The sequence below is a fragment of the Drosophila guanche genome, unplaced genomic scaffold (assembly GCF_900245975.1).
Source record: "Drosophila guanche unplaced genomic scaffold, DGUA_6, whole genome shotgun sequence".
Lineage (NCBI taxonomy): Eukaryota > Metazoa > Arthropoda > Insecta > Diptera > Drosophilidae > Drosophila > Drosophila guanche.
This window is the reverse complement of record NW_022995745.1, coordinates 6,320,627-6,345,691: the sequence shown is the minus strand read 5'-3', so window position 1 is coordinate 6,345,691 and position 25,065 is coordinate 6,320,627. Positions and strand designations below refer to the sequence as shown.

At 50.2% G+C, this 25,065-nt stretch overlaps 4 protein-coding genes across 4 annotated transcripts; 1 reads left to right on the top strand and 3 right to left on the bottom strand.

Moving 5' to 3' along the window:
• Positions 1-2,239: 2,239 nt before the first annotated feature.
• Positions 2,240-3,020, bottom strand: LOC117580692. Its single transcript, XM_034267317.1, has 2 exons — positions 2,862-3,020; positions 2,240-2,795 (listed from the first exon to the last, which is right to left on the bottom strand). The coding sequence occupies exons 1-2, from the start codon at positions 2,938-2,940 to the stop codon at positions 2,410-2,412; spliced, it is 465 nt and encodes a 154-aa protein (XP_034123208.1). The 5' UTR covers positions 2,941-3,020; the 3' UTR covers positions 2,240-2,409.
• A 217-nt stretch (positions 3,021-3,237) lies between these two features.
• LOC117580906 lies at positions 3,238-3,788 on the bottom strand. The gene is made up of 2 exons (XM_034267667.1): positions 3,630-3,788; positions 3,238-3,563 (listed from the first exon to the last, which is right to left on the bottom strand). Exons 1-2 carry the CDS (start codon positions 3,706-3,708, stop codon positions 3,238-3,240), a joined length of 405 nt encoding a protein of 134 aa, XP_034123558.1. The 5' UTR covers positions 3,709-3,788.
• Positions 3,789-4,917: 1,129 nt separating this feature from the next.
• Positions 4,918-18,786, top strand: LOC117580670 (dynein heavy chain 6, axonemal). The gene is made up of 26 exons (XM_034267281.1): positions 4,918-5,863; positions 5,929-6,073; positions 6,135-6,485; positions 6,544-6,639; positions 6,692-6,822; positions 6,881-7,455; positions 7,515-7,925; positions 7,995-8,385; positions 8,442-8,718; positions 8,783-9,397; positions 9,465-9,917; positions 9,975-10,798; positions 10,858-11,452; positions 11,525-11,674; positions 11,759-12,998; positions 13,052-13,231; positions 13,289-13,555; positions 13,620-13,805; positions 13,878-14,227; positions 14,283-14,424; positions 14,502-15,505; positions 15,588-15,768; positions 15,836-16,590; positions 16,652-17,720; positions 17,806-18,276; positions 18,332-18,786. The coding sequence occupies exons 1-26, from the start codon at positions 4,990-4,992 to the stop codon at positions 18,686-18,688; spliced, it is 12,090 nt and encodes a 4,029-aa protein (XP_034123172.1). The 5' UTR covers positions 4,918-4,989; the 3' UTR covers positions 18,689-18,786.
• A 144-nt stretch (positions 18,787-18,930) lies between these two features.
• LOC117580680 (xenotropic and polytropic retrovirus receptor 1) lies at positions 18,931-24,858 on the bottom strand. Its single transcript, XM_034267299.1, has 7 exons — positions 24,425-24,858; positions 22,323-22,481; positions 21,862-22,260; positions 20,784-21,759; positions 20,553-20,722; positions 20,344-20,477; positions 18,931-20,286 (listed from the first exon to the last, which is right to left on the bottom strand). The coding sequence occupies exons 2-7, from the start codon at positions 22,389-22,391 to the stop codon at positions 20,010-20,012; spliced, it is 2,025 nt and encodes a 674-aa protein (XP_034123190.1). The 5' UTR covers positions 22,392-22,481; positions 24,425-24,858; the 3' UTR covers positions 18,931-20,009.
• Positions 24,859-25,065: the final 207 nt, after the last annotated feature.

Sequence of the window (25,065 nt, the reverse complement as noted above, 5' to 3'; positions counted from 1 at the left end):
GAAAATGGCCTGGGATATGGAAATGGAAAACGCAGCTTCCTCCTCCTCAACAACTGCAACTGCAGCAGCAGCTGAAATGACGACGAAGATGGGGGCAAAGTTTGAGCTTTTCCTTTGGCTTCCAGCGTCGTGTTTGAATTTGCTTAAGTTGGCCTTTGTCTTTGGGTCCTGTGTGTGTTTCATTAAGCATTTCTTTGGCGGCGCTATTAAGGAAAACCATCGCCCCCACTCAACCGATGTCACACACACACTGAGAGAGAGAGAGAGACATGCTCTCAAGGACACTGCGCAAACCAGAGCAAATTCGCAGCATTAAGTGACCAAAACGGATCGCTGGTCTGCATGGATTTACATAAGCATTGAAATCTTGCTTGAGGTAGAGGCGCTACCAACTCCTTTCTGCATGTGAGTGTCAGATCTGTTGGCCAAATAATCGCCTGAATGCTCCAATCTTTGGTTCTTCTTATTTTAGAGATTTTTCTCAATTTCTGTAGCTGTATACCCCTAACAGAATTAGCAAATGAAGGCAAGGTTCTTTCGGTTATTCCAATGTCTAACAAATTCTAGAGGACAAAACTTGTCCCCCCCCCCCCCCCCCACTGGCATAACTTTGTCCATGTGAAAGCCATTAAAAACTCAAATCAAATCAAAGCTCAACCAGCAACAAAAACTAACAGAAATATTCAGAAATTAGAAATCCAAATTCCAATGGAAAGAGATGAAAAATGTCTGAACGCAAATGGAAAATGGATATGGGATATGGGTATGGGTATGGGTATGGGTATGGATATGGATGGTGCGGTATGTGGTGGCTAGACCTGCAATGTTATGAATATGAAATCGTTTTAACGATGCGACGCGACGCGCAAAATATACACCAGATAAATCTATATCTAAATAAACCAAAAGATGTTTGAGTTTTTGAGCTTTAATTTTTTGTTTTAGTTATTTGTTGGCCACGTATTTACGTCACAACAGTTTTATGACTCTTTAAATATTAATAAAAACGCACATCAACAAAAAATTAATAATCATCAGACCGATAGACGGTCTATATATCTTTGTATATGGATGGATCGACTCGAAAAAGTAGCCGCCAAAAAGCAGGGGGCGAATTCTTCAATCGAATATTTTTTGAGACCTACCTCATGGATCGGTTACGGGCGCGCGAGACACGGCGGTGCGGGGGCCACGAATCAGTTTTTTGATTAAAAAGAACCATGAAAAGCGGGAGCAACTTTATTTTTGTATACCCTTTTTGGGGGAGGCGCGACGCAAGTTGAATCACCAGAAAAAAATGTGGAAAAAAAATGCAAAAGAAATAAAAAATAAAACAAAATTTAATAATTTAGAAGTTGGCTTGTGGTAGCCTGCCGCGAAGTCGGAGTTTCGCGTCTGCGGATGTGCGTTACGGATTAACGGACTAATTAGAAGACGAATACGGAAACGACGGCACGGCTAAGCAGGCACTGGGGCTCAATGAGCGGCTCAACGGTTGAATCTGATGCTCCTACTACAACTACTACTACTGCTCCTACTACTGCAGCTAATGCTGCTGCTGCTGCTGCTGCTGCTCCAACTGCTGCTGCTGCTGCTGCTGCGATGCCTTGCGTGTCGCGTGTCGCGGCTCTGTACATCGCGGCGTATACGCAACGACTATTGGCCCCACTGACGCAGCGGAGGCGCTGGAGACCGTCTGTGCGAGACCCAGACGCAGACGATGCCCGCGTCTCTGCAGGCGACAATCGGGCAGAGAGCCCGAAAACGAAACGGATTCCGAATCGGGTATTCCGAATCGGAACGAATGCAGCCGCAGTCGCTGTTCGCGACACAGCAGCAGCAGCAGCAGAAGTAGAAAAGCAACAGCAGCCGCAGCAGCTGCGGCTGCGGCTTTCAACCTGAGCTTTTTCGACAGGCACGTTCATGCTCCAACGTTATCTATGACGCTTTCGACATCGAACAAAAAGCTCAACGCACCCGCAGCACAAAGCACACCAGCAGAAAGCCGAGCAGAGTAGAGCGAAGAGAGCAGCGCATCGCAACAGAGAGCGAGCAGCGCAGTCACGACTATGAAGCAACTATATAGTTGATTCATGGGTGAAGTCTTTACCGCAGTGGAGCCTAGCTCTATTCCTTTCTAGCGCTTGTGTCTCTGCTCGTGGTGAATAAGTTATCTGCTGGGGCCTTGGGTGTGGTGAATCCTCACGGGACTTCCACCAAAGACAGCTATGAGAGCGAATATCCAGAATGATATTTATTACCTCAGCAATAATGGAGTTAACGTCAAAGTCTAAAGCATTAATTGATGCTTTAATTCCAAACTATAATGGTGGTTGATTGGTTTTTGGACCAATGCACCAAAGTTCGCTTAGTCGCGAGGTTGCTCCTGGAGGGGGAATTGTCAGTGGGTCAGTGGTCAGATCGGAGTGTACGGCCTGGGATGAGGGGCTCATCGACGCTGTAAGCCTGCTGACCAGTCTCAACGCTGAACATCAGCTCCTGCAGCAGTTCGTTGTGCAGAGGTTCCTCAACTTTGTGGACGCTAGTCCGAAGATCCTTGTGCTCAACCTCAACGCCGAGTGTAGACTGCTGATTGTCAGTGCTGCGCACATGCAGCTTGGAGCGGAGGCGTAGCGTGTCCTTTGAGTGTGTCAGGATTCCCATGTTCACGCCCAACTCGATGCCAAACTGAACAGCGGCCTGCAGGGTGTCAAAGCAACTGATGTGCTGCATCATTGCCTCATTCAGCTGAGCCAACGATTCGACACCAGCGCACACTTGATCCAAAGTGGCGCCTGCAAGTGGAAGGATGAGTAAGTGCCCCAGTTGAATCCCCTTTGGAACCCCTTTTGTGTACTTACTCTGACGTGGCTTGCCGTGCAACATGTCCACAATGTGTGGCAGCAGCGATGCATAGGGATTCTGATCGGGGTTCTCCATTCTAATAGATAATCCGAATTTTATTTTCTACTTGCAGCAATTTAAATAATAATTTCAATCTCTGTTGTGTTGTGTTGTGTTTGTTTGAGTGTCTCTCTAGTGTTTTTGTGTTTGACTTTTGACGAGCTGTAAATGCCCAATGCCGGCTGCTGGGTTGAGCATTTTCCAACAACATTTGTAAACTCCCAAAAACCTGAAACAAATATTAGATACAAAAATTCGTTAATATTTGTAATTCTTTGTAAAATTCTTTGTAAAACTTTACCAAAAAGTGCGAAATGCCTTCTCAAAGTGTTATCAACTCGTGCCCAGCGGCTTTTCCCAAAATACTGAGCTTCCTGCTGGCCCAGCCCCATCAGTGTGAGTGTTTGAAGGTGCCAAAAAACCAGTCTGGGAGTGAACTTTGTCCTCCACTCGNTGATTGTCAGTGCTGCGCACATGCAGCTTGGAGCGGAGGCGTAGCGTGTCCTTTGAGTGTGTCAGGATTCCCATGTTCACGCCCAACTCGATGCCAAACTGAACAGCGGCCTGCAGGGTGTCAAAGCAACTGATGTGCTGCATCATTGCCTCATTCAGCTGAGCCAACGATTCGACACCAGCGCACACTTGATCCAAAGTGGCGCCTGCAAGTGGAAGGATGAGTAAGTGCCCCAGTTGAATCCCCTTTGGAACCCCTTTTGTGTACTTACTCTGACGTGGCTTGCCGTGCAACATGTCCACAATGTGTGGCAGCAGCGATGCATAGGGATTCTGATCGGGGTTCTCCATTCTAATAGATAATCCGAATTTTATTTTCTACTTGCAGCAATTTAAATAATAATTTCAATCTCTGTTGTGTTGTGTTGTGTTTGTTTGAGTGTCTCTCTAGTGTTTTTGTGTTTGACTTTTGACGAGCTGTAAATGCCCAATGCCGGCTGCTGGGTTGAGCATTTTCCAACAACATTTGTTAACTCCCAATAAGCCTGGGGAGTTTCATTCAATTTGAAGGTCAGCAGCCGAAGCAACAATCGCCTAGCCCCGCCCACTCATCGCTCCCTGCCATCCGCTAACATTGAAAGAGTGCCCCAAAATGCCGGTCCGTTCTGCAGAAGTTGAAGTTCGTCGGCTGCCCGATGGACTCCGGAGAGCGGTGAAAAGTGAAAAGTGAAAAGTGGGCCAACGCCGCAGACAACCGCAACAGAATGCAGAGAATATTCGATGTTCCATTTCGGCGACGAAAACTAAAAGCCCAAAAGCTTTCCAAGTTTCAGTTTCCGTTAGCACCGAAGCTTGCTTTGCTTGCTACCGAAAATTTAAAATTATTTTCAGAAAGTAGACCACAAACATCCGTCGCGACCGCTGGGCCAGACCTGATGATAAGAAGCCGCAGAACAATGAGTTTTCTAATCAGCAGGCGCGTTGAAACAACCAACCAACTACATGGTCGACATCTGCAATGTCAACGGATGCCGCATCGCGGGACACTACAAAGCGAATGATTACACTTATAAAGATTCTAGATACATTTTGCAGGCATTTTAAATTCTCTGAGCCAAGTTTGTGGGTCTGATAAATTATGCATTGATTAGTTCAACATTTAATTGTATGTTGGATGAATTTGCCAATTTTTTGTTGCAGAAATGGAAAACAAACCAAGAAAACCAGACTTTCAGAACTCTGTTGATAGAAAAAACGAATTTCAAAGCTCAAGAGCCAAAAAGGAGCGTCAAACTTTTGGTAAGAAATATTTGATACATAGAGTTTCCGAGATGGGATTATTATTTTACTTATTTTGCCTGCAGGAACATTCCCAAAAGAGTCAATAAAGCACAGCATGGAAAGCCCTAAACCGAAAGCTCAAAAGCCTTTTCCATGGCAACAGGAAAACGAGGAAACGAGGAAACGAGGCAACCGTTTCCCCTTCGGCACAGATCGAATAACAGCAAAATTGGTAAAGCAGGCAATCAAAAAACAGACACGAATGTCTGTCAGTACATAATAAATCTAACAAAATATAGAGGCAGCCAATATATACCAATATAGACCGACTCCAGCCAACGATATTCAACCATGTCCAGATCGTCGGGTAGGGGTAAATCATCGGAAACGCTGGTGCAATGGAGCACCAGTGAGCAGATTCATGGTCCAGCTGCTACCAGCGACATAAACAGCACCGACACTGCCGGCACCAGTGTCAGTCAAGCGCAGGTTCCGGAGCGCAAGAGCATGATTGGCGGGAGCAGCGTAATAATGCCGAGGGACACAGCGACCTCCAGGGCACGAAAGCAGCGACTCAATTTCCAGCGAACGGGCTCGATATCGGGCAGGTCGCGCAGCTCCAGCACCATCAAGATAACGACAGGCGCTTCGCTGATCCCGAATCTGAATCTGGTGATCGACCGGGTTCGGGCCAACGAGGATGATTCTTACGTCTACATGGACTACATGCTGCCATACGACAGCGAGTACTTCACGCCGTACAGCCTGCGGGAGGTGGACTACGATAATATGAATCCCTACCATCCATTCTACACGGTGACACGGCACGGCGTCACATTCTGGCACCGCTCGGAGAACTTCTTCACGACCCTCGACCAGTGGCAGAAGGAATTCCGCCAGTTCCTCAGCATCATCAAGATCAAGACCTTCGCCCTCTTTCGGCTCTGGAAGGGCTTCAAAGTGTGGGAAAAGACAATCAAATGGCGCAAGCTGAACGAAGCCCGAAACTATTTGCACAGCAATCTGTTTATTGTGATACCGCATCTGGCCAAGGCCATACTGCGCATGCGCACGGAACTTGTTGAAATGGAGAGTCTGAATTTCGTGGACATCAGCAACATTGAGAACTGGCATCCATTCTACTTTCTCGAGACCCACATGCGCATCTATGAGCAGCTGCACAAGATCTTTAACAGATTTCGTAAAGAATTTGGCGTTTCGATATGTGAGTGCCCAAGCCTTAGCCTTAGCCTTAGCCTTAGCCTTTACCCATTTAAATCCTTTGTACAGTTCATGCCTGCACGCATGCCATACGGGCGCGTGGCTTCTTTCCGGACGATGAGGTCAACTACTATCCATCAATGAAGAAGATGCGCGAAGCGCACAGCTTCACGGATCGGGCACGCAAGCGAGCCTTCTGCAAGACCCTAACAAAGTATGACAGACTGACTCTTTACTTATCGACTCACTATTCATGCTTCATTCTCTTCCCTCAGCTTTCTCACATTCACTGACATGATGGTCTTTCAAATGCTGTACCGCGTCACCACCAAAAGCTTCGCGGATCTGGCCTATGCGCTCGCACTGCACGATGCCGCTGGTCCAACGGACGAGGACATTGAGAATCACATTGAAACGGATATGGCGGTGGAGCGGCAGCGGGCGGAGGACATGCCGCAGCATCCCTTTTTCCTCGCAATGCTGAAACTGTTGCCCGATCGCATCGACATCGAGCCATCGGAGGATATTATCAAAATCATTTTTCAGCGCATCACCGAACTGATACTAGAGACAGTGCTAGAAATTCGACCATTTACAACAGACGACTACTTCTGGCAGTACACAAAGTGAGTAAGCAGTGAGTTGCCCCTCTCTTCTCTGATCTGACCCTGAGCATCTCTTCAGGCCATCGATCATGGGCCGTCAGGAGGAGTTGCTGTATGATGGCGTGCCCGAACTGCACTGGCTGCTGCACGCCGACAACGTTTTTCAGTTTAATCGGTAAGGTAAATCGATCTTCGATGCCAGATCTCATCTGATATTCAAACCGCAGGCAAAATATCTTCTATCTGCTCGGTAAAGCCTTCGATCGTGCTACCACCTATACGGAACTGTTTCATGAAATTCGCGAGAACTTCTATATTGACACCCACACAGATCCTGAAACGTTGAGAAGCGAAAAGGGTGAGTGGCCTCGTAGCCCCAACAAAGACAAAACTAAACAGCCTAAATGTCCTTGCAGATCTGATAAAGCTGCGCGCATACTGCGATCGTTATTGCAACAATGTGCGTGCCCTGGATGGGATCTTGGAGTTTGTCAACCTGGGACTGCTGAAGCTGACGCAGACGAACTTTAAGGAGGCCGTGACGCCGGTGTGCCAGCGTCTGCAGAACGTGCTGGCCCAGTATCTGCCCAAGCTGGCCGAGGTGGAGACAACGCAGCTGTACGAGAATGCGCAGGATTTCTTTGGCCGCATCTGCTACGATCCGCTGGAGACGCTTGACATTGTGCAGCACATACGATTCCTGGACACATGCAACACGGAGCTCGATTTGATATTCCAGGATGTCGACTATGTGCACGATCTGCTGCTGATTATCAAGGACTTTGACATACCGATCGACGACGAACGCAAGGAGGACTACATGGACACCGAGGACTATGTGAATCGCACCAAGGAAACGCTGCTCGAGATCCAGGAGAAGCGGCAAGAGTTCATCAATCGCCTCGACGAGGCCATGATGGCTGACATCTTTACACTCAAAGAGGAGGTACACGAGATCGCTGTGGTGGCGCTCGAACCGTGGCTCTTGGATGTAAGTATCGCAGGATAATCCTTAGCAGAGACTATAGCCATGCCATTCTCCGTCGGTAGGCCAAATCCGAACGGATTTCGGTGACCAACAAGCTGGACACATTGATGGAACAACTGAATGAATGCAAGGCGCGTGCCGAGGAGTTTCTCGGCTACCAGAAGGAGTTCCGCATCGATTTAACCATGTACGAGGAGATGGATGAGGCCTTCTATGACGTACGCATGCGCCAGAATCTCTTCAAGACAATGATGGACTGGGAGCAGGCACTCATCGACTGGTATGCCGCCGATTTCAACACCCTAATCGTCGCCGATATGCTCGAGCTCAACTCAAAGACAATCAAGAACTGTTTGCAGTTCCAAAAGTATCTGCCAGAGAATAACATTGTGCCGGTGCTGCAGAAATCGGCGGAGGCATTCAAGGAGAAGCTACCAGTAATTGGTTATCTTCGCAATCCCAATCTCCGGGCTGTGAGTGGCGCATAAATCACAATCAGAATCTAGAACTAATCCCATATACAAATCTCGTCTCACTCACAGCGTCACTGGACACAGATCGAGGAGCTGTTGCGCCACAAATTCTTCCAGGAGAAGGGCATTGTGCTGGCCAGCTACGAGAATGTGCACGCCTTCGATAATGAGGCCATTGGGGAGAGTCTCATGCAGATCTCCTCTCAGGCCACCGGCGAAATGCAGCTCGAGAATATGCTAAAGGCCATCGAAACGCTATGGAAGGAGACCGAACTCTCCATTGTACCGCATCACGATGAGAAGGATGTCTTCATACTGGCCGGCACCGAGGAGCTGCAGGCGGTGCTTGATGATGCTAATGTGAATATCAATACGATAGCTGCCTCCAAGTTTGTGGGTCCCATCAAGGGCAAGGTGAATGTTTGGATCACGGATATGGATCAATTTGGCAAGACTTTCGGTGAGGCCGCAACTGCATTTGCTGCCGGCTCATCTAATGCTGTCTCTCTTTTGTAGAGTCCTGGATGGACTGCCAGGGTGCATGGATTTATTTGGAGGCCATATTCGCATCGGCGGACATTCAGCGCCAGCTGCCCAACGAGGCCAAAATGTTCTTTCAGGTGGACAAGTGCTTCAAGGATATTGTACGTCAGGCCAAGAAAGTGGCCCTCGCCCTGCCCACAATGTCCAGTGTGGAGGTGTACGATGCCCTTGTGGAGAATAATCGACTGCTCGATCTCATAACGCGCGGCCTGGAGGCCTATCTGGAGGTGAAGCGTGTTGTGTTTCCCAGGTAGGCAAAGGTTCCTCCACTGCCAACTGCCTACTGCTTACAGCCTGCTCTTCGCTCCCCGCAGATTCTACTTCCTGTCGAACGATGAACTTTTGGAGATATTGGCACAGACCCGCATACCGCAGGCGGTGCAGCCGCATCTGCGCAAGTGCTTCGATGCCATCTATCGCTTGGAGTTTGGCACCAAGGACTCTGGCGACGACAAGGTGGTGGCCACCAATGACATTGTCGCCTACCTGTCGCCCGAGGGCGAGAAGCTGCAGTTTGGCAAGGGACTGAAGGCGCGCGGCGCCGTCGAGGAGTGGCTCAGCAAGGTGGAGGAGGCGATGTTTGTCTCCGTGAAGCGCTACATGCGCTTGGGCTATCAGTGCTACAAGGCCAAGGAGCGGGAGGAGTGGTTCCAGGATCATCCCAATCAGGTGGTGCTCACCGTCACCCAGGTACAGTGGGCCGCCGACATTCATCGCATATTCGACAACAAGGACAAGACTCCCGCCAACATACTGGAGAAAATGGAAAGCTACGAGCAGAAGTGCCTTAAGGATCTGGGCGCACTAGCGGCCCTCACACGGACCAGCATTAGCTCGCTGCTGCGCAAGATACTCTGCGCACTGATCACCATCGATGTCCATGCCAAGGACTCGGTGCGCATGCTCATCGAGAAGGAAGTGTGCAAGCCGTAAGTACGAAGCCTGTCCTTTCCGTATTCCTTTCTCAATGCTCTTTGCTCTATGGTCTCTGCTCAGCAACGACTTCAATTGGCTCAAGATGCTGCGCTTCTATTGGGAAGATGAAACGGAGACCGTGTACTCCCGCATGGCGGCCGCCAATATTCCTTACTACTATGAGTACTTGGGCGCCGGTGGTGTACTGGTGCTGACACCACTCACAGATCGCTGCTACCTCTGCCTGATGGGCGCATTTCAAATGGATTTGGGTGGCGCACCGGCGGGGCCCGCGGGCACGGGCAAGACGGAGACAACCAAGGATCTGGCCAAGGCCCTGGCCAAGCAGTGTGTCGTCTTCAATTGCTCCGATGGCCTCGACTACAAGATGATGGGCCGCTTCTTTTCGGGCCTGGCCCAGTGCGGTGCGTGGTGCTGCTTCGACGAGTTCAACCGCATCGACATCGAGGTGCTGTCCGTGATTGCCCAGCAGTTGATAACGATACGAACGGCCAAGGCCATGAAGGCACAGCGGTAAGAGATCGGCAGCTCCACTTGGGAGGATTGATTTATTTCTCCCCCATTTTATAGCTTCGTCTTTGAGGGTCGCGAGATCAATATCAATCGATCGTGCTGTGTCTTCATAACAATGAATCCGGGCTATGCGGGTCGCACGGAGTTGCCCGACAATCTGAAGGCTCTGTTCCGTCCCATCTCGATGATGGTGCCGGACTATGCGCTGATCTCCGAGGTGATCCTCTACTCGGAGGGCTTCGAGGACCCCAAGATCTTGGCCCGCAAAATGGTGCAAATGTATCAGCTGTGCAGCCAGCAGCTCAGTCAACAGAATCACTACGACTTTGGCATGCGAGCCGTCAAGTCTGTACTGGTCATGGCCGGCGCCCTGAAGCGTGCCTCGCCCGATCAGCGAGAGGACATCACGCTGATTGCCGCACTGCGTGACTCCAATATACCCAAGTTCCTGGCCGACGATGCCGTGCTCTTTCGCGGCATTCTCAGCGACTTGTTCCCGGGCGTCGAGCTGCCAGACTCGCAGCACCCGAATCTGGAGGCCAGCCTGGTGCTGGGTCTGCGACAGAAGAACCTCCAGCCGGTGGCCACCACCATACGCAAGTGCCTGCAGCTGTACGAGACAATGTGTGTGCGTTGGGGCGTCATGCTGGTGGGACCCACCGGCGGTGGCAAGTCCGTGGTGCTGCACGCTCTCGAGTTTGCGCTGGCGCATCTCTTTGAGATCGAGGTGCCGGATCCGAACTTTCGGCCCGTTGTCATACAGACAATGAACCCCAAGGCGGTGTCCATGAACGAGCTGTACGGCTGTGTGGATCCAAAGACATTGGAATGGCAGGACGGTCTCCTCGGTCTGGCCGTGCGCACAGCCGTCAATGTGGAGGGTGAGTTGCATGGAGTTGCATCTTTTCTTTCTAGACGGTCTTTATCTTGCATCTTGCAGATGAGATTCACCAATGGATCATGTGCGATGGCCCCGTGGATGCCGTTTGGATTGAGAACTTGAACACCGTGCTGGACGACAACAAGATGCTGTGTCTGGCCAACTCGGAGCGCATTAAGCTTACCGCCTGGATACACATGCTCTTCGAGGTGCAGGATCTGCTGCAGGCCTCGCCCGCCACAGTTTCGCGCTGCGGCATGGTCTACGTTGATCCCGCTGATCTCGGCTGGCTGCCACTGATCGATACGTGGCGCGAGGTGCAGATGCGCCAGAAGCTGCCACCCGCCCTGGCCGAGTTCCTCTATCAACTGTTCACGGGCTACTTTGAGAAGGCGCTGAAGATTGAGCGCAAGCGTGCGTTGTACACCATACATCAGGTGACCAATGCCAAGGTGCGCCTGTGCTGCGCCCTCACCTCGTCGCAGCTGGAGGCCGTCAAGTGGCCGGCACTGAGTGACGAGCAGGCCAAGGATCTGCTCACAAAGATATTCTCATGGAGCGTGCTCTGGTCGATTGCCTCCAATCTGAGGGATGCCGAGAAAGTGGCCTACGAGGAGCAATGGAGTCGAACCATTGCCCAGCATCCAAACATGGAGTAAGCTCAAAGCGTGACTACACTTAACCCTCAGTGTAGAGATTAATCCTGTGGCGTTCTTCCCCTTTGTAGCCTGCCCCCGCACACAATGTGGAATTATCGCGTGGATCTGGAGACACGCGAATGGGGCAAATGGCTGGACATAATGCCCACGTTTAAGTTTAGCTCGGAGATTTCCTACTATGACATGCAGGTGCCCACAGTGGATACCACCAAATATGGGTAAGCCAGTCAGCCAGCCATCTCTCTCTCCTTCTCTTTGAGCTAATCCTCCTCCTTCTTCTCCTCCTCCTCCTGTTCCTGCAGCTATGTGGCTGACCTTTTGTTCAAGCGAAACATACCCGTCATGTTTACGGGCGAGACGGGCGTGGGCAAAACTGTGCTGGCAATTAGCTGCATGAAGCGTCTGTCCGAGGGCAAGGTCATACCGGTGATACTGAACTTCTCGGCACAGACGAGCAGCGTGCGCACCCAGGAGATGATCGAGGGGCCGCTGGAGAAGCGCAAGCGCACACAGCTGGGCGCACCCATGGGCAAGACGGTGATCATCTTCATTGACGACGTGAATATGCCCAAGCTGGACACGTATGGGAGCCAGGCGGCCATCGAGCTGCTGCGGCAGTTTCTCGACTTCAAGGGCTTCTACGACAGGGAGAAGCTCTTCTGGAAGGAGGTGCTCGATGTGGTGCTGGGCTGTGCCTGTGCACCGCCCGGCGGTGGTCGCAATCCGCTGACACCGCGCTACGTGCGACACTTTGCTTTGTTCTCGCTGCCCAAGCCCAACGAGGAGACACTCACACAGATCTTCAATGGCATTTTGCTGGGCTTTCTGGGCTCGTTCTCGGGCGCGATACGCGCTCTATCCGAACCGATGGTGAATGCCTGCGTGGATGTTTACATGCGGGTGGCCAATGTGATGCTGCCGACGCCCGATCGTTCCCACTACATATTCAACCTGCGGGATCTGTCCAAGTGCATTCAGGGCATACTGCAGGCCACCAATCTGCACTACAATATGGAGAATCAAATATTGAGGCTGTTCTACCACGAGACGACGCGCGTCTTTCACGATCGCCTGATCAATCAGGAGGACAAGGATGTGTTCAAGGGACTCATGAAGAGCGTTTGCCAGCTGCACTTTAAGCGCGATGTCGTCCAGGACGATGAGCCGGCAATCCTCTTTGGGGACTTCATGATCTTCGGCAAGCCGAAAAACGAACGCATCTACGATGAGATCAAGGATCAGGCGAAGCTCGAGAGCGTCCTCAATGACTACATCGTCGACTACAACTCCATGGCCGTGGGCAAGCACATGAAGCTGATTCTCTTTCAGGATGCCATGGAGCATACGGTGCGACTGGCCCGCCTGCTGCGCAGCGATCGTGGCAATGGCCTGCTGGTGGGTGTCGCAGGCATGGGCAAGCAGTCGCTCACACGACTGGCCTCCCACGTCAACGAGTACAACTGCTGGCAGATCGAGATGCGGCGCAACTACGATCTGAATGCATTCCACGAGGATTTGCGTGTCCTTTATCGGATAGCAGGGGTAAGCAGGGTGCTCCCAGCCTTAATCTTCTACTCTTTTCACTCCCCCAACAGATTGACAATCATCCCGTGACCTTTCTGATGATCGACAGCCAGATTGTCGAAGAGGAATTCCTGGAGGACATCAATAACATTCTCAACTCGGGCGAGGTGCCCAATCTCTTTGAAGGCGATGAATTCGAAAAGATCATACTGGATGCCCGCGATGCCTGCAACGAAACACAAAAGACTGAGGTGAGTATCCAGTCCAGTCCCATTCGATTCGTAGTCCTCTGATTATCCTCCTGTTAGCCCTGCAATCGTGACGACATCTACAAGTTCTTCATCAATCGTGTGCGGAATAATCTGCATGTGGTCATGTCGATGAGCCCTGTGGGCGATGCCTTTCGTCGACGCTGCCGCATGTTCCCCTCGCTGGTCAACTGCACAACCATCGACTGGTTCACCAGCTGGCCCACAGAGGCCCTCTACTCGGTGGCCCTCGGACTGCTCACAAAGATAGCACCCAAAATGGAAGATCGCGTGGCACTGGCCAGCGTCACAGTATTTATGCATAAGGTAGGGAGAACGAGGGAGAGTTCTGGGAACTTTCATCTATTCTTTTGTGTATTCTTTGCTGCAGACTGTTGAGGATGCATCGGTGCGCTTTTACAAGGAAATGAAGCGACATTATTACACCACACCCAGCAGCTACTTGGAGCTGCTGAAGCTCTATCAGAATCTGCTGAAAGCCAAGAACCAGGAGATAATTGCCAAGCGGAAGCGCATTGGCAATGGGCTCAACAAGCTGCTTGAAACGAACGAAGTGGTAAGCTCACACATTAAATATGTTTTCCACTCCACTCCACTCCACTCCACAAATATCCATCCCCCACCACAGATTGCTGTGATGCAAAAGGAGCTGGAGGTGATGGTGCCCCAGTTGGATGAGAAATCGGCACTGATGAAGTCGCTGCTGGCGAATCTCACAACCGAAACGAAGCAGGCGGACACCGTGAAGCAGAGTGTCATGGAGGATGAGGCCAGTGCCAAGGAGAAGGCAGCCGTGGCCCAGGCCATATCCGAGGATGCTGGCAAAGATCTGGAGATAGCAATGCCAGCGCTGCGCGAGGCCGAAGATGCCCTCAAGGGCCTCACCAAGGCGGACATCAATGAGCTGAAATCATTTACAACTCCCCCGGCGCTGGTGCAGTTCTGCATGGAGGCCGTTTGCATCCTTCTGGGCGCCAAGTGAGTAAACGACACAGCAGCAGGAGAGACGAACTCTAATTTTGTATCCCTACAGACCCACTTGGGCCTCGGCCAAGGCTATTATGGCGGACATAAACTTTATCAAGCGGCTGTTCGAATACGACAAGGAGCACATGAAGGACGATGTTCTGAAGAAGGTCAAAAAGTACATTGACCACAAGGACTTCAATCCAGCCGTGAGTACAGCTGCTCTCCCTCTCTCTCTCTGATTAGTTTCTGACTGAGGATTTGGTTCCTTTTTTTTGCTTGATAGAAATTCGAAAAGGTTTCGAAGGTGGCGAAATCGGTGAGCATGTGGGTGATTGCCATGGACAAGTTCTCGAAGGTGTACAAGGTGGTGGAGCCGAAGATAAAGCGCAAGGAGGCCGCCGAGGCGGAGCTCAAGGAGGTGATGATCGTGCTGCGGCAGAAGCAAAAGGAACTGGCCGCCGTCGAGGCCAAAATCCAGACACTGCGCGACAACCTCGATGAGAAGCAGCGCGAATTCCAGGTGATCCAGGCCAATGTTGATCTCACATACGGCCGCATCAATCGCGCCGGACGCCTCACCTCCGCACTGTCCGATGAGCAGGTGCGCTGGCGCGAGACAGTCAAATCGCTGACCGCCGACTTGGCCTGCGTGCCGGGGGATGTGCTCGTGGCAGCCGCCTGCGTGGCCTATATGGGCGCCTTCTCGCACGCCTATCGCCGCGACATGGGCGCCTTGTGGGTGAACAAGTGTCGCGAGAATAAGATACCATCCAGCGGGGAGTTCAATCTGCTAAAGGTCCTGGGCGATGCGTACGAGATGCGGCAGTGGAATGTGGACGGACTGCCCAAGGACAACATCTCCATCGAGAACGGCATCTATGCGACGCGTGCCCTGCGCTGGGCTCTGATGATCGATCCGCAGGAGCAGGCCAATCGCTGGATACGCAACATGGAGAAGCAGAACAATCTGCAAGTTGTGAAGATGACAGATGCGAACATGATGCGCATACTGGAGAACAGCGTGCGGCAGGGGTATCCAGTGCTGCTCGAGGAAATCGATGAGACCATCGATCCGGCCCTGCGGCCCATTCTGCAGCGAGAGACGTACAAGTACGAGGGTCGCATCTACCTCAAGCTGGGCGATCAGGTCATCGACTACGACGAGAACTTCAAGCTGTACATGACCACAAAGCTGCCCAATCCCCACTATCTGCCCGAGGTGTGCATCAATGTGACGCTCGTGAATTTCCTGGTGACCGAAAGTGGACTCGAGGATCAGCTTTTAGCGTGAGTATTTCCAGAGCTGCACGGCCTTTATGTGGCATCCTTTATCGATGGTCTCTCTCTCTCTCTCTCTCTCTACTTGCAGCGACATTGTGGCGATTGAGCTGCCTGCCATGGAGGCGCAACGCAACGATCTGGTGGTGAAGATCAATGACGATAAGCAGCAGCTGTTGCTCCTCGAGGACAAGGTGTTGAAGCTGCTGTTCAACTCCGAGGGCAACATACTCGATGACGAGGAGCTCGTGGAGACCCTCAACGATGCCAAGGTGTGTCCGTGATTGCTGAACTGTGATCTACCCTACTCTAAGTCTCTTTTTTATCTGCTGGCAACAGGAAACGTCCCTCATCATTGCCGCTCGACTAATCGACACCGAGGAGACGGAGAAAATCATCACAGCATCGCGCGAACGTTATCGCATTTTGTCATCACGCGGTGCCATTCTGTACTTTGTGGTGGCCGGACTGGCCGAGATCGATCCCATGTACCAGTACAGCCTGAAGTACTTTACGCAGATCTTCTGCAATGTCCTGCGCCAGGAGCATGCCACACAGTCCGTCGAGAAGCGCATCTCCTCGCTGATGTTGGACGAACTGAAGGCCATCTATGACAACATATCGCGTGGCCTGTTTGAGAACCACAAGATCATCTTCAGCTTCCTGCTGGCCCTGTCCGTGGAGCGGCAGGAGAAGCGCGTCTCCGACGAGGAGTTCAGCTTCCTGACACGCGGCGCCGTCGGCAATATTCGGCCCAAGCAGCAGCCATCGAGCACAAAGCTCAGCCAGATGGAGTGGGATGCCTGCATCTACTTGGAGGACAACTTCCCGGACACATTCTCGGGCCTCAGCAACGAGATCGACCGGCCCTTCTTCCTGCAGCTGCAGGACAACAAGGAGATCTTTGACTTTGCCAGCACCAAGCAACCGCCCACGGACAAGTGGAACAAGCGGCTGCGCATCTTCCACAAGCTCATGTTCATTGCCGTCTTCCGGAAGCCGCGCTTCCTGCTGAATGTTGTCAGCTATCTGCATGCCACCGTTGGCCGCTACTTCACCGAAGTCTCTGCCACGGGCACACAATTGAGCACCGTGTAAGCAGCATTCACCATGGTATGGGGTTCCCTTTTAATGTACCCCTCCCCTTCTTGACAGCTTCCTGGACACGTCCGATGTGACGCCGCTGATTTTTGTGCTCTCCACAGGCTCCGATCCGATGTCGGGCTTCCTGAAGTTCACAACCCAAATGCAGTACACGGAAAAGTACTATTCGATATCGCTGGGCCAGGGCCAGGGACCTGTGGCCGAGAATTTGATTGCCATGAGCCTGCGCCTGGGCCACTGGGTCTTTCTGCAGAACTGCCATTTGGCCACCTCGTGGATGCGAACGTTGGAGACAATTGTGCGAAGTCTGTCGCTGGGCATCACCAAAGCGCATCCCGAATTCCGGCTCTTCCTCTCCTCGATGCCCATCAGGGAGTTCCCCATCAGCGTGCTGCAGAATTCGGTGAAGATAACCAATGAGCCGCCCAAGGGCATCAAGGCGAATGTGATTGGTGCGCTTGCGGATCTTAAGCTTGACTTCTTCGAGCAGCACATCCAGAGTGCCAACTGGCGGGCCATTGTCTTTGGGCTGTGCATGTTCCATGCGGTGCTGCTGGAGCGGCGCAAGTTCGGGCCCCTCGGCTGGAACATTATGTACGAGTTCAATGAGAGTGATCGCGAGTGCGGCCTCAAGACGCTCGACTTCTTCATCGATCGCCAGGTGCTCGACGATATACCCTGGGAGGCCATACTCTACATCAACGGAGAGATCACCTGGGGCGGCCGCGTCACCGACTACTGGGATCTGCGCTGCTTGCGCACGGTGCTGATGATCTTCTCGTCGGAGCGCATCATACAGCCAGAGTATCGGTATTGTCGGGGCGATGCCTACTATCGGGATCCGCGCAAGAAGACGCTCGCCGAGTACTCGACCTTTGTGCAGGGCTTCCCAGTGCTGGAGGATCCCGAGATATTCGGCATGAATCAGAACGCCAACATTGTCTTTCAGAGCAAGGAGACGGATTTCTTTATCAGCACGCTGCTGCTGGGCCAGCCACGCTCCTCGGCCGACGAGGGTCAGGCGGCGGAGAATGACATTTGCCTGCAGATCATTGCCCGCATTCAGGAGTCCCTGGCGCAGAGAATCAAGCGGGAGCCACTCCATGATTCACTCTCTTTGGTAGGTTGTGCAGCGTGCAGCGTGCAACGTGCACAATGGGCTGATATTTCTGATCCCTTTCCTTTCCTTTGCTCTCCCCTCGCAGCTGGACAGCAAGGGACAGGTGCCATCGCTGACAACTGTGCTGGTGCAGGAGATTGATCGCTTCAACATTGCGCTGGGCATCGTTCACGACAGCCTGGCGAATCTGGCCAAGGCCATCAAGGGTCTGGTGGTGATGTCCGAGGAACTTGAGAATGTGTTCAAGGCGCTGCTGGCCAACCTGGTGCCGGCCTCCTGGGCCAAGCGAAGTTTCCTCTCCATCAAGCCGCTGCCGAGCTACATCACGGACTTTCAGCGACGCATCGACTTCATTCAGCACTGGGCGGAGAATGGGGCGCCGCGCTCCTTCTGGATCAGTGGCTTCTTCTTTCCCCAATCCTTCCTCACGGGCGTACTGCAGACGTACGCTCGCCGTCGCGTGCTGCCCATCGACTCGCTGAAGATCGACTTTGACATTGTCGAGCGTCAGCTGATCCAGCAGGACTTCTTTGAGGTCCATATTGCGGGCAGAAGTGTAAGTACTGTATGTCCTTCCCTTCCCCCCTCTGTTTATGTCTGGTTCCCTGCAGGATGATCGCTTGTATGGCGATCTGCAGGAGTCCACCGATGCCGTCATCAATGTCCATGGCATATTCATCGAAGCGGCACGCTGGGATCTCAGCCAGGGTGGCCTCTGCGATGCCAAGTTCGGTGAGCTGTACACCCGCCTGCCCATCGTTCGTTTCATGCCCTGTCTGGAGATCGCGCCGCAGCTGCGCTACGAGGCGCCGCTCTACAAGACCCAGCAACGATCCGGCGTCCTCTCCACCACCGGCCATTCGACGAATTTCGTGCTGTCCATTCTGCTAATCAGCCAAAATGAGCCCGAATTTTGGGTAATGCGTGGCACAGCACTTGTTTCGGGTGTCGTGGAGAATGTTTCCTAAAATGTTGTTCTATTTTTTGCATGCCTAAAGGCGTCGTTTATTTTGTTACTCTGTTCTCATGCTGTCTCTCTCTCGCTCAGCTGTTGTGTGTGTGTGTGTGTGTGTGTGTGTGTGTGTGCGTGTGTGTTTATGTTTTATGTACAATAAATGTTCTTAAGATTAAGATCTAGGGATTGTTTTTTGTGTGTGTTTAGGGCAGGGGCTAGACCACATCTCTGGCACATTTAGATTTATCCTTTTTTGTTCGACTTTAATCTACGATACAAATTTGTGGGGGAACAGCAGCTCAAAATGCGAGCAAGTTATGGCAACATAAACAAAAAACAATAACAAGAGTATAGGGGGAAATCTTACACTTTACACTAAGTTATTCATTTAAGGATAGATAGATAGGTAGTTAGTTTGATGATATATCATCCATATATCATATGAGATATTCCGATATTTTATAAGTACAAATACAAAACGTTGCACGTTCTCAAGTCTGTTTTTTATTAAACAAAAGAAAAGCCCGTGGGTAACTTCCACTAGCTAGATCCGTTTTTCCATCTCTCATACAGAAACATTCGAAAACAACATTCACACACACACACACACACAGGCTCTACCGATATACACATACATATAAAGGATATATGCATATATACACAAAATATTCCATTTTGGCTGGGGTACATCAATCGAAACAATGGGGGAATAGGACAGATAACAGATAACGGATTAACAGTAACTAAATTTGACTAACGATAAACAATAAAGGATATACAATATATCGTGATTAATAAAGGAATGTCTGTTAAATGGATCAGGGACTATTAAATTTTTGTTCGCCTTTTCTAAGTACTAATACTGCCGCATCTTTCGCATCTCCTGGCTGCTCCGAAATCGTGGCTTGAAATTGTGAAAAATTGGGAATGGATAGGATAGAATGGGATACAGGAGGTTCTTTCGTTAGTTTTTCAACGGATAAATGGAATGCTTAATTAGTTTGTTTATCTTATAAACTAGTTATTGCTGGACATATCGCTCTCTCTCACTCACTCACTCTCTCCTGCTCTTTCTCCGTCTGTCGCGTGTTTTGCGCTTAAGTTTCAGTTTCAGTTTCCTTTCCTTTCGGTTTAAGTACACTTAACGTAACTAGTAAGTAAAATATAGTAATGTATAGTACAAATTAGCTAAACAATGGGCACAAAAAAAAGATGAACAAAAAAAAGGTCGATAATATTATTAGCATTATCGTTAGGGTCGAGTCGTGACACCAATCCCTCATTAAACGCTCAATGGGAAGCACAACTTGATCGAGGCGTTGGCGTAGGTCTGCCTATAACTTTTTGCTATCAATATCTATACGAAGATCGGGCATGGAGCCGCGTGGCTGCAACAGACTGCGCTTCTCCGGATCCTTGATCTTCTTTGGCTTGGGTCGGTTCGTCTTTGTGTAGCGATTGATCACACCATCCGTTTCGTCCATCATCCTTAGGATGAGTGCCTGATCGGAGGAGTCGAGCGGCGCAATCGAAATGTCACGTACCGCTCGGAACTTGCCGCAATTGTTCAGATGCTCGTTCTCCAATCGAAAGAAGTTCCACACAAACCGACTGCAAGGGAGAACAAAATGTAAACGTTTCCTCTTACTCTTCATTTTCTACGCTTACCGAAAGACCTCAAGTATGCCCGTAATGGAGGTCATAATGTCTCCGCTAACGATCTTCATCTCCGTCAGATAAAAGGAGAGCACCCAAATGAAGCGCAGGGCAAGATCCTCAATAATTGCAAAATAGTAGAAACCCTGAAAAATAAACCCAAAAATGAAACAAATAAAATGATAATCCATAGTGGCGGGAAATGGGCACAAATCACACACCGTCGATGAGTAGACGACCTCTTCGCGCAGAAACGTATTCTCGCCGGCATTTTTATCGAACAGACCCCAATCCATCTTAATGTCCCACGTGTAGGCATAGCAGGAGGACACTATCGAGGCGATAATCCAGAGCCACGTATACGGATTATCAAATGTGCTGGCATAGTTCTCTAAAAAAGGGAGCAAAAAAATGAGAAATCAAAGAGAAAGATCTTTAGCTGGTGCACTCACGACTGTGGAACGACTTGAGGGTGGCAAAGATCACTACGAGGAACGTGGTCGAGTATTTGCCGGCATTTACCAAATGAGGAAAGGCCTCACGAGAGTCGCGATACCGTCGCAGGCATTGGGCGAAACGGAACCATGCCGGCAGACAGTTGACAATCGGCCGGATGATATAGTCCTTCTCCATGCAGATGGAGGCATCCTTGGCCTCCGTCCAGTTGCCGTTGGTGAAGTAGAAGCAGATGAGGTACTCAAAGTCCAGTATGGCAGTGGCCAGAGAGTTGAGCTGATCGCCCAGCCAGAAATCGGCGAAGCCCACGTGAAAGAATGGCGCCGAGATGCAGCGTCCGGTGATGCGCCACAGCCAGAAGCGGGCATCGTGGTGCAGCACATGGAACGGATTGGCCAGAAAGAGCACCATAATCAGGGTGAGCGTCAGGGGATTGATGAATGCCGGAATGGCCAGGCTGGCGCTGTACAGGAAGCTCAGCATGCTGAGCGTCCACACCACACCGAAGATGGCCGCCAGCTCCATGAGATGCTGCTCGGACAGATGATTGCGCGGATCCAGTTCGAAAATGAGCACATGGTTGACGCCGGACGAACGCCAACCGTAGATATTTACGCCAATCAGAAAGATGAACTCGATTATCAGCAGGGGGCCGCGATAGAGGCGGAAAGTAACCTTCAGGTTCTCCCCGCTGATCTCGTGGAAGATGGCCGATAGCACCACCACAATGCCCAGCACAATGAAGCTGCCGGAGAAGAGGCCCACCTTGAAGGTGGTCCACGGACTCTGCTGCTCTCCCAGCGGTGGTACGCGCAGCCGCTTCATCGCCCGCTGTCGATCTCCGCCCTCCAGTTCACCGGTCACCGTCGTCTCCGTCTCATTGATAATGTTGTCGATGTCTTTGTTAGTGAAGAAATGCGATGCCTCCACGTACTCCTGACGCCACTTGGCGCCGGTGTCAACGCGCAAAAGCTGCACACGAGCAAAAGAGAAAAGATAAGAGTTGAGGTCAAGGTTCAGTGCCAAGAGCTGCCTCTGTCACTGCAGAGGTTGTAAATCTAACGAGTGGCTTACCTTGTCATGCTTCTTGAGTATTTTACGGAATCCAGTGTGATTCAGATTCTGATAGTTCTGCAGAAGAATGAGACTCAGGTAGAACTCGCTGAAGGCTAACTTCAGTTCGCGCGCCTTGCGATCGGGCAGGGCGGCCAGACGCTTCTGTCCTTTTGACTTTTTCGCACTCCGCTCGGACTCCTCGATGCAGGTCTTCAGCTCAGCATTCAGATTGGCAAACTTGCGTGTGGCCTCCGCCAGTTTTTCCGAATAGAAGGTGTTGATCTTCTTGAGCTCCTTGTCGCAGTAGTGGAAGAAGTTCTCATCGAAGTTGGCAAAGTGCCGCTTTAGCACATCATCCTCAACACTCTCCACCGATGGTGCCTCCTCGACGGCCAAGTACAGCATTGCCTTCATTTCCTTTACGATAAAATGGTTTGGCTTGTAGGATCTCTCTTTGGATGGATAAAAAAGAGACTCACCTCATAGTTTATGTACTGCTTGCGCCACTCGGGCGTTATGTGCGCCGACAGATGCTCGGCAAACTTCATGGTTAGGGCAGCTCCGGTTTATCGCTTGCCTCTAATTCTGGTTCCAAGGATTGCCTCTCCTTTCGGTTTGGACCCTCACTGGAAGTGCGTCTGCAAGAACAACCAATGAGGGGAGAGTTGTAGCGGGACTATTCTCTGTTTCAGAATGTCGTTTTTTCTATCTGCAAGGTGAAGCTCTCAATTTGCCATATTCCAGTGGGCAAAGTTATTTTTCAACGTTCCATTGGAGGGGAAACTTCCAGTAATTCTTCTTTCTCGTTCTCAGTCAATTAAACTGCCCATTTTCAGTTCCCATTGTTTAAGCTATATCTTCAATATGTATTAATATGCCCTACTGAAGGTATTTTCACTGTCCCTGAGTTTTGTGGCAGCCATTTGGCATCGTCTCTCTTCAAGTGTAAACACAATTTAACGCCCCGATGGCCATACTAATGGGGGTGGGGCATGTCTATCTGTGATCCGTGATCATACATACATACATACAAGCTTACATATGTGTGTGTGTGTATACCTAATCCAAAGTAAGGGAAATATTTGCCTAGAAGCGATTGCAAATTGGGTTTACAAACGCCTCAATCCGACGATTGCCCCACAATTGGATGGCAACGACTTCCCCCTCGCCATTCACCATCTTGTGTACGTGTGTGTGTGTGTTAGTGTGTGCACTGCGAATGATAAGCTCCCCCAATCTCTTTACAGAATTATTGTGTAGTATCTCATTAACGTGGCCCGAATAATAAGCTAAGCAAATTGGAAAATTTTCGTCGCAAAGGCAAACACAACAAACAAAAAAAACTCGAAAGATGCCAACATTTTAATCAATTGAATAAATATTGCCTCCGCCCTGCCCGCTATTATTATTTCCATTCAATCCTGCACATTTACAGTTGTTGAAACAGTTGCTGATGGTTTTTTCCCGTAGTGGAGAGCAGTGTAGAGTCAGTCTTTGTAATTAATTATTTGTAACCCAGTCATTGTGGTTGCCCCTTCCTATTTTCAATTATTTGATTTTATATTTTTTCAGGCAAGGCTTAGAGTCCGCTCTCATTCCCAGTCTGTCTCCTCACATTCGAGGATATAGTCCCGTTTTGGCTGAGCTTCCTTCCAGCACAGGAACGTTCGTCTTCTTCTTCTTCTTCTGGAACGAAGGGAAAGCAAAGCGAAGCGAACAAAGAGTGGGCTTTACACTGGAGGTGATAATTGATGGCAGGGTCAGTCCCGCAACCTCAACAGCAGTCTGTTGGTCAATTAACGTCAATGGTCAATGGTGGGGTTTAAATATAGAACCGCGACGCTGATTGATTAGGGCATTCGTCGAATAGTAATAGCTGATCGATCATCAATGCTCATTCAGTTTGCCGATTTGAACAGTTTAAGAGCGGGGATTTAAACAGTTATCCGAACAATGCATAACAGAGTGTTCTCGTCCCTTATCGCTACGCCCCGTACCCCTCTCCAACTGCTTACAGATTCATTCCTTCTCTAGGGGCTTAATTGCCACTGATAACGATACAGTTATACAGTTAACCATATCAAACATGTGTGTGCTGCCATCCGTAGCAGCAACAGCGTCTACGGCGGCAGCAGAAGCAACAAAAATTGACACACAAAGCCCCACAGCCGCCTCTACCCCGACTCCCTTCACTGCCCACGAGACACATCGACATACACGCACAAACACACGTACACGTACGACGCAAATATTTGATCAATAAAAACAAAAACGAAAGAAAAAAAGCACACACAAAAACTGTTAACTGAGCAGAATTGTCCGAAAGTCGTGTCTGGAAGTCGCTCTCCTTATTATCTGGAAATATGATGATGTTGTTTTTGTCTTTGTTGTTGCCTTTTTTGTTGTTCTTGATACGCGATTCATTCAAACGATGAGTGACAGTGGGTCAGAGCGCCAGCGCAGCGTTTCTCAAAGTAATTGATGGAAACCCGAAAAAAAATTGAAGGCCATTTAGGCCATATATTAACCGAAGAATGAGGGGAATAGTCTTTCAATTACATAAAATGACATATGTACATACATATGCGCTGCTTCTGCTTCTGCTGCTGCTGCAGCGCTGCTGCCTGATGCAGCTTGCAGCTATAGTGCCGTGGGCAGCGCTGCAAAGAGTGGCAATGGCCAATGGTTGAGAAGCTATCCGACTTTTGTACAGAATTCGTTGCAGCAGCACATTGCTAAATATATACAGATGGATTGTTAAATGACTGGATGTCTCTTAGCGCGCACCTGATCCACTCACAATCATTACTAATTGTCAACAAGTCACTGATTTATGAAGTACACTGCTTATCACAGAAGAGCGCGCACACCCGAACACCCGCACACGGAGCAGACGGCCACTCGACGGAATAATAACAAAAACAAAGAGCTCGCAACTGCACTTGTACTATCTATTTTTTTTGGGCCACTATAATTATTTCGGCGGTGGGAGAAGTGCAGCAATAGCGTTCGTTTCTTCCGCGAACAACTATTCAAAACAAAATATCGCAAGTCGTGAGCCAAATTATTGCAGGATATATCGATATATCGATATCGTCTGTGAAGCGCACTGTTAAGCAAATTTAATTAAATATTCTTTAATCCAAACTGGCAACAGCGGAAATGAGCTCATTATGTCTGTTATCTTATCATAAACCCATATAAAAAGGGTCATAGCAGCCC

Bases quoted from the DNA above. Each gene is read 5' to 3' on its own strand.
- LOC117580692 (XM_034267317.1), bottom strand. From the start codon at position 2,940: ATGGAGAACCCCGATCAGAATCCCTATGCATCGCTGCTGCCACACATT. The intron at 2,796-2,861 runs GTAAGTACACAA...TTCCACTTGCAG, and splicing joins GCACGGCAAGCCACGTCAGA to GCGCCACTTTGGATCAAGTG.
- LOC117580670 (XM_034267281.1), top strand. From the start codon at position 4,990: ATGTCCAGATCGTCGGGTAGGGGTAAATCATCGGAAACGCTGGTGCAA. The intron at 12,999-13,051 runs GTAAGCAGGGTG...CTCCCCCAACAG, and splicing joins TCCTTTATCGGATAGCAGGG to ATTGACAATCATCCCGTGAC. The intron at 14,425-14,501 runs GTGAGTACAGCT...TTTGCTTGATAG, and splicing joins ACAAGGACTTCAATCCAGCC to AAATTCGAAAAGGTTTCGAA.
- LOC117580680 (XM_034267299.1), bottom strand. From the start codon at position 22,391: ATGAAGTTTGCCGAGCATCTGTCGGCGCACATAACGCCCGAGTGGCGC. The intron at 20,723-20,783 runs GTGAGTGCACCA...TCCCTTTTTTAG, and splicing joins CCTCAAGTCGTTCCACAGTC to AGAACTATGCCAGCACATTT. The intron at 20,478-20,552 runs GTGTGTGATTTG...TTTATTTTTCAG, and splicing joins AGGTCGTCTACTCATCGACG to GGTTTCTACTATTTTGCAAT.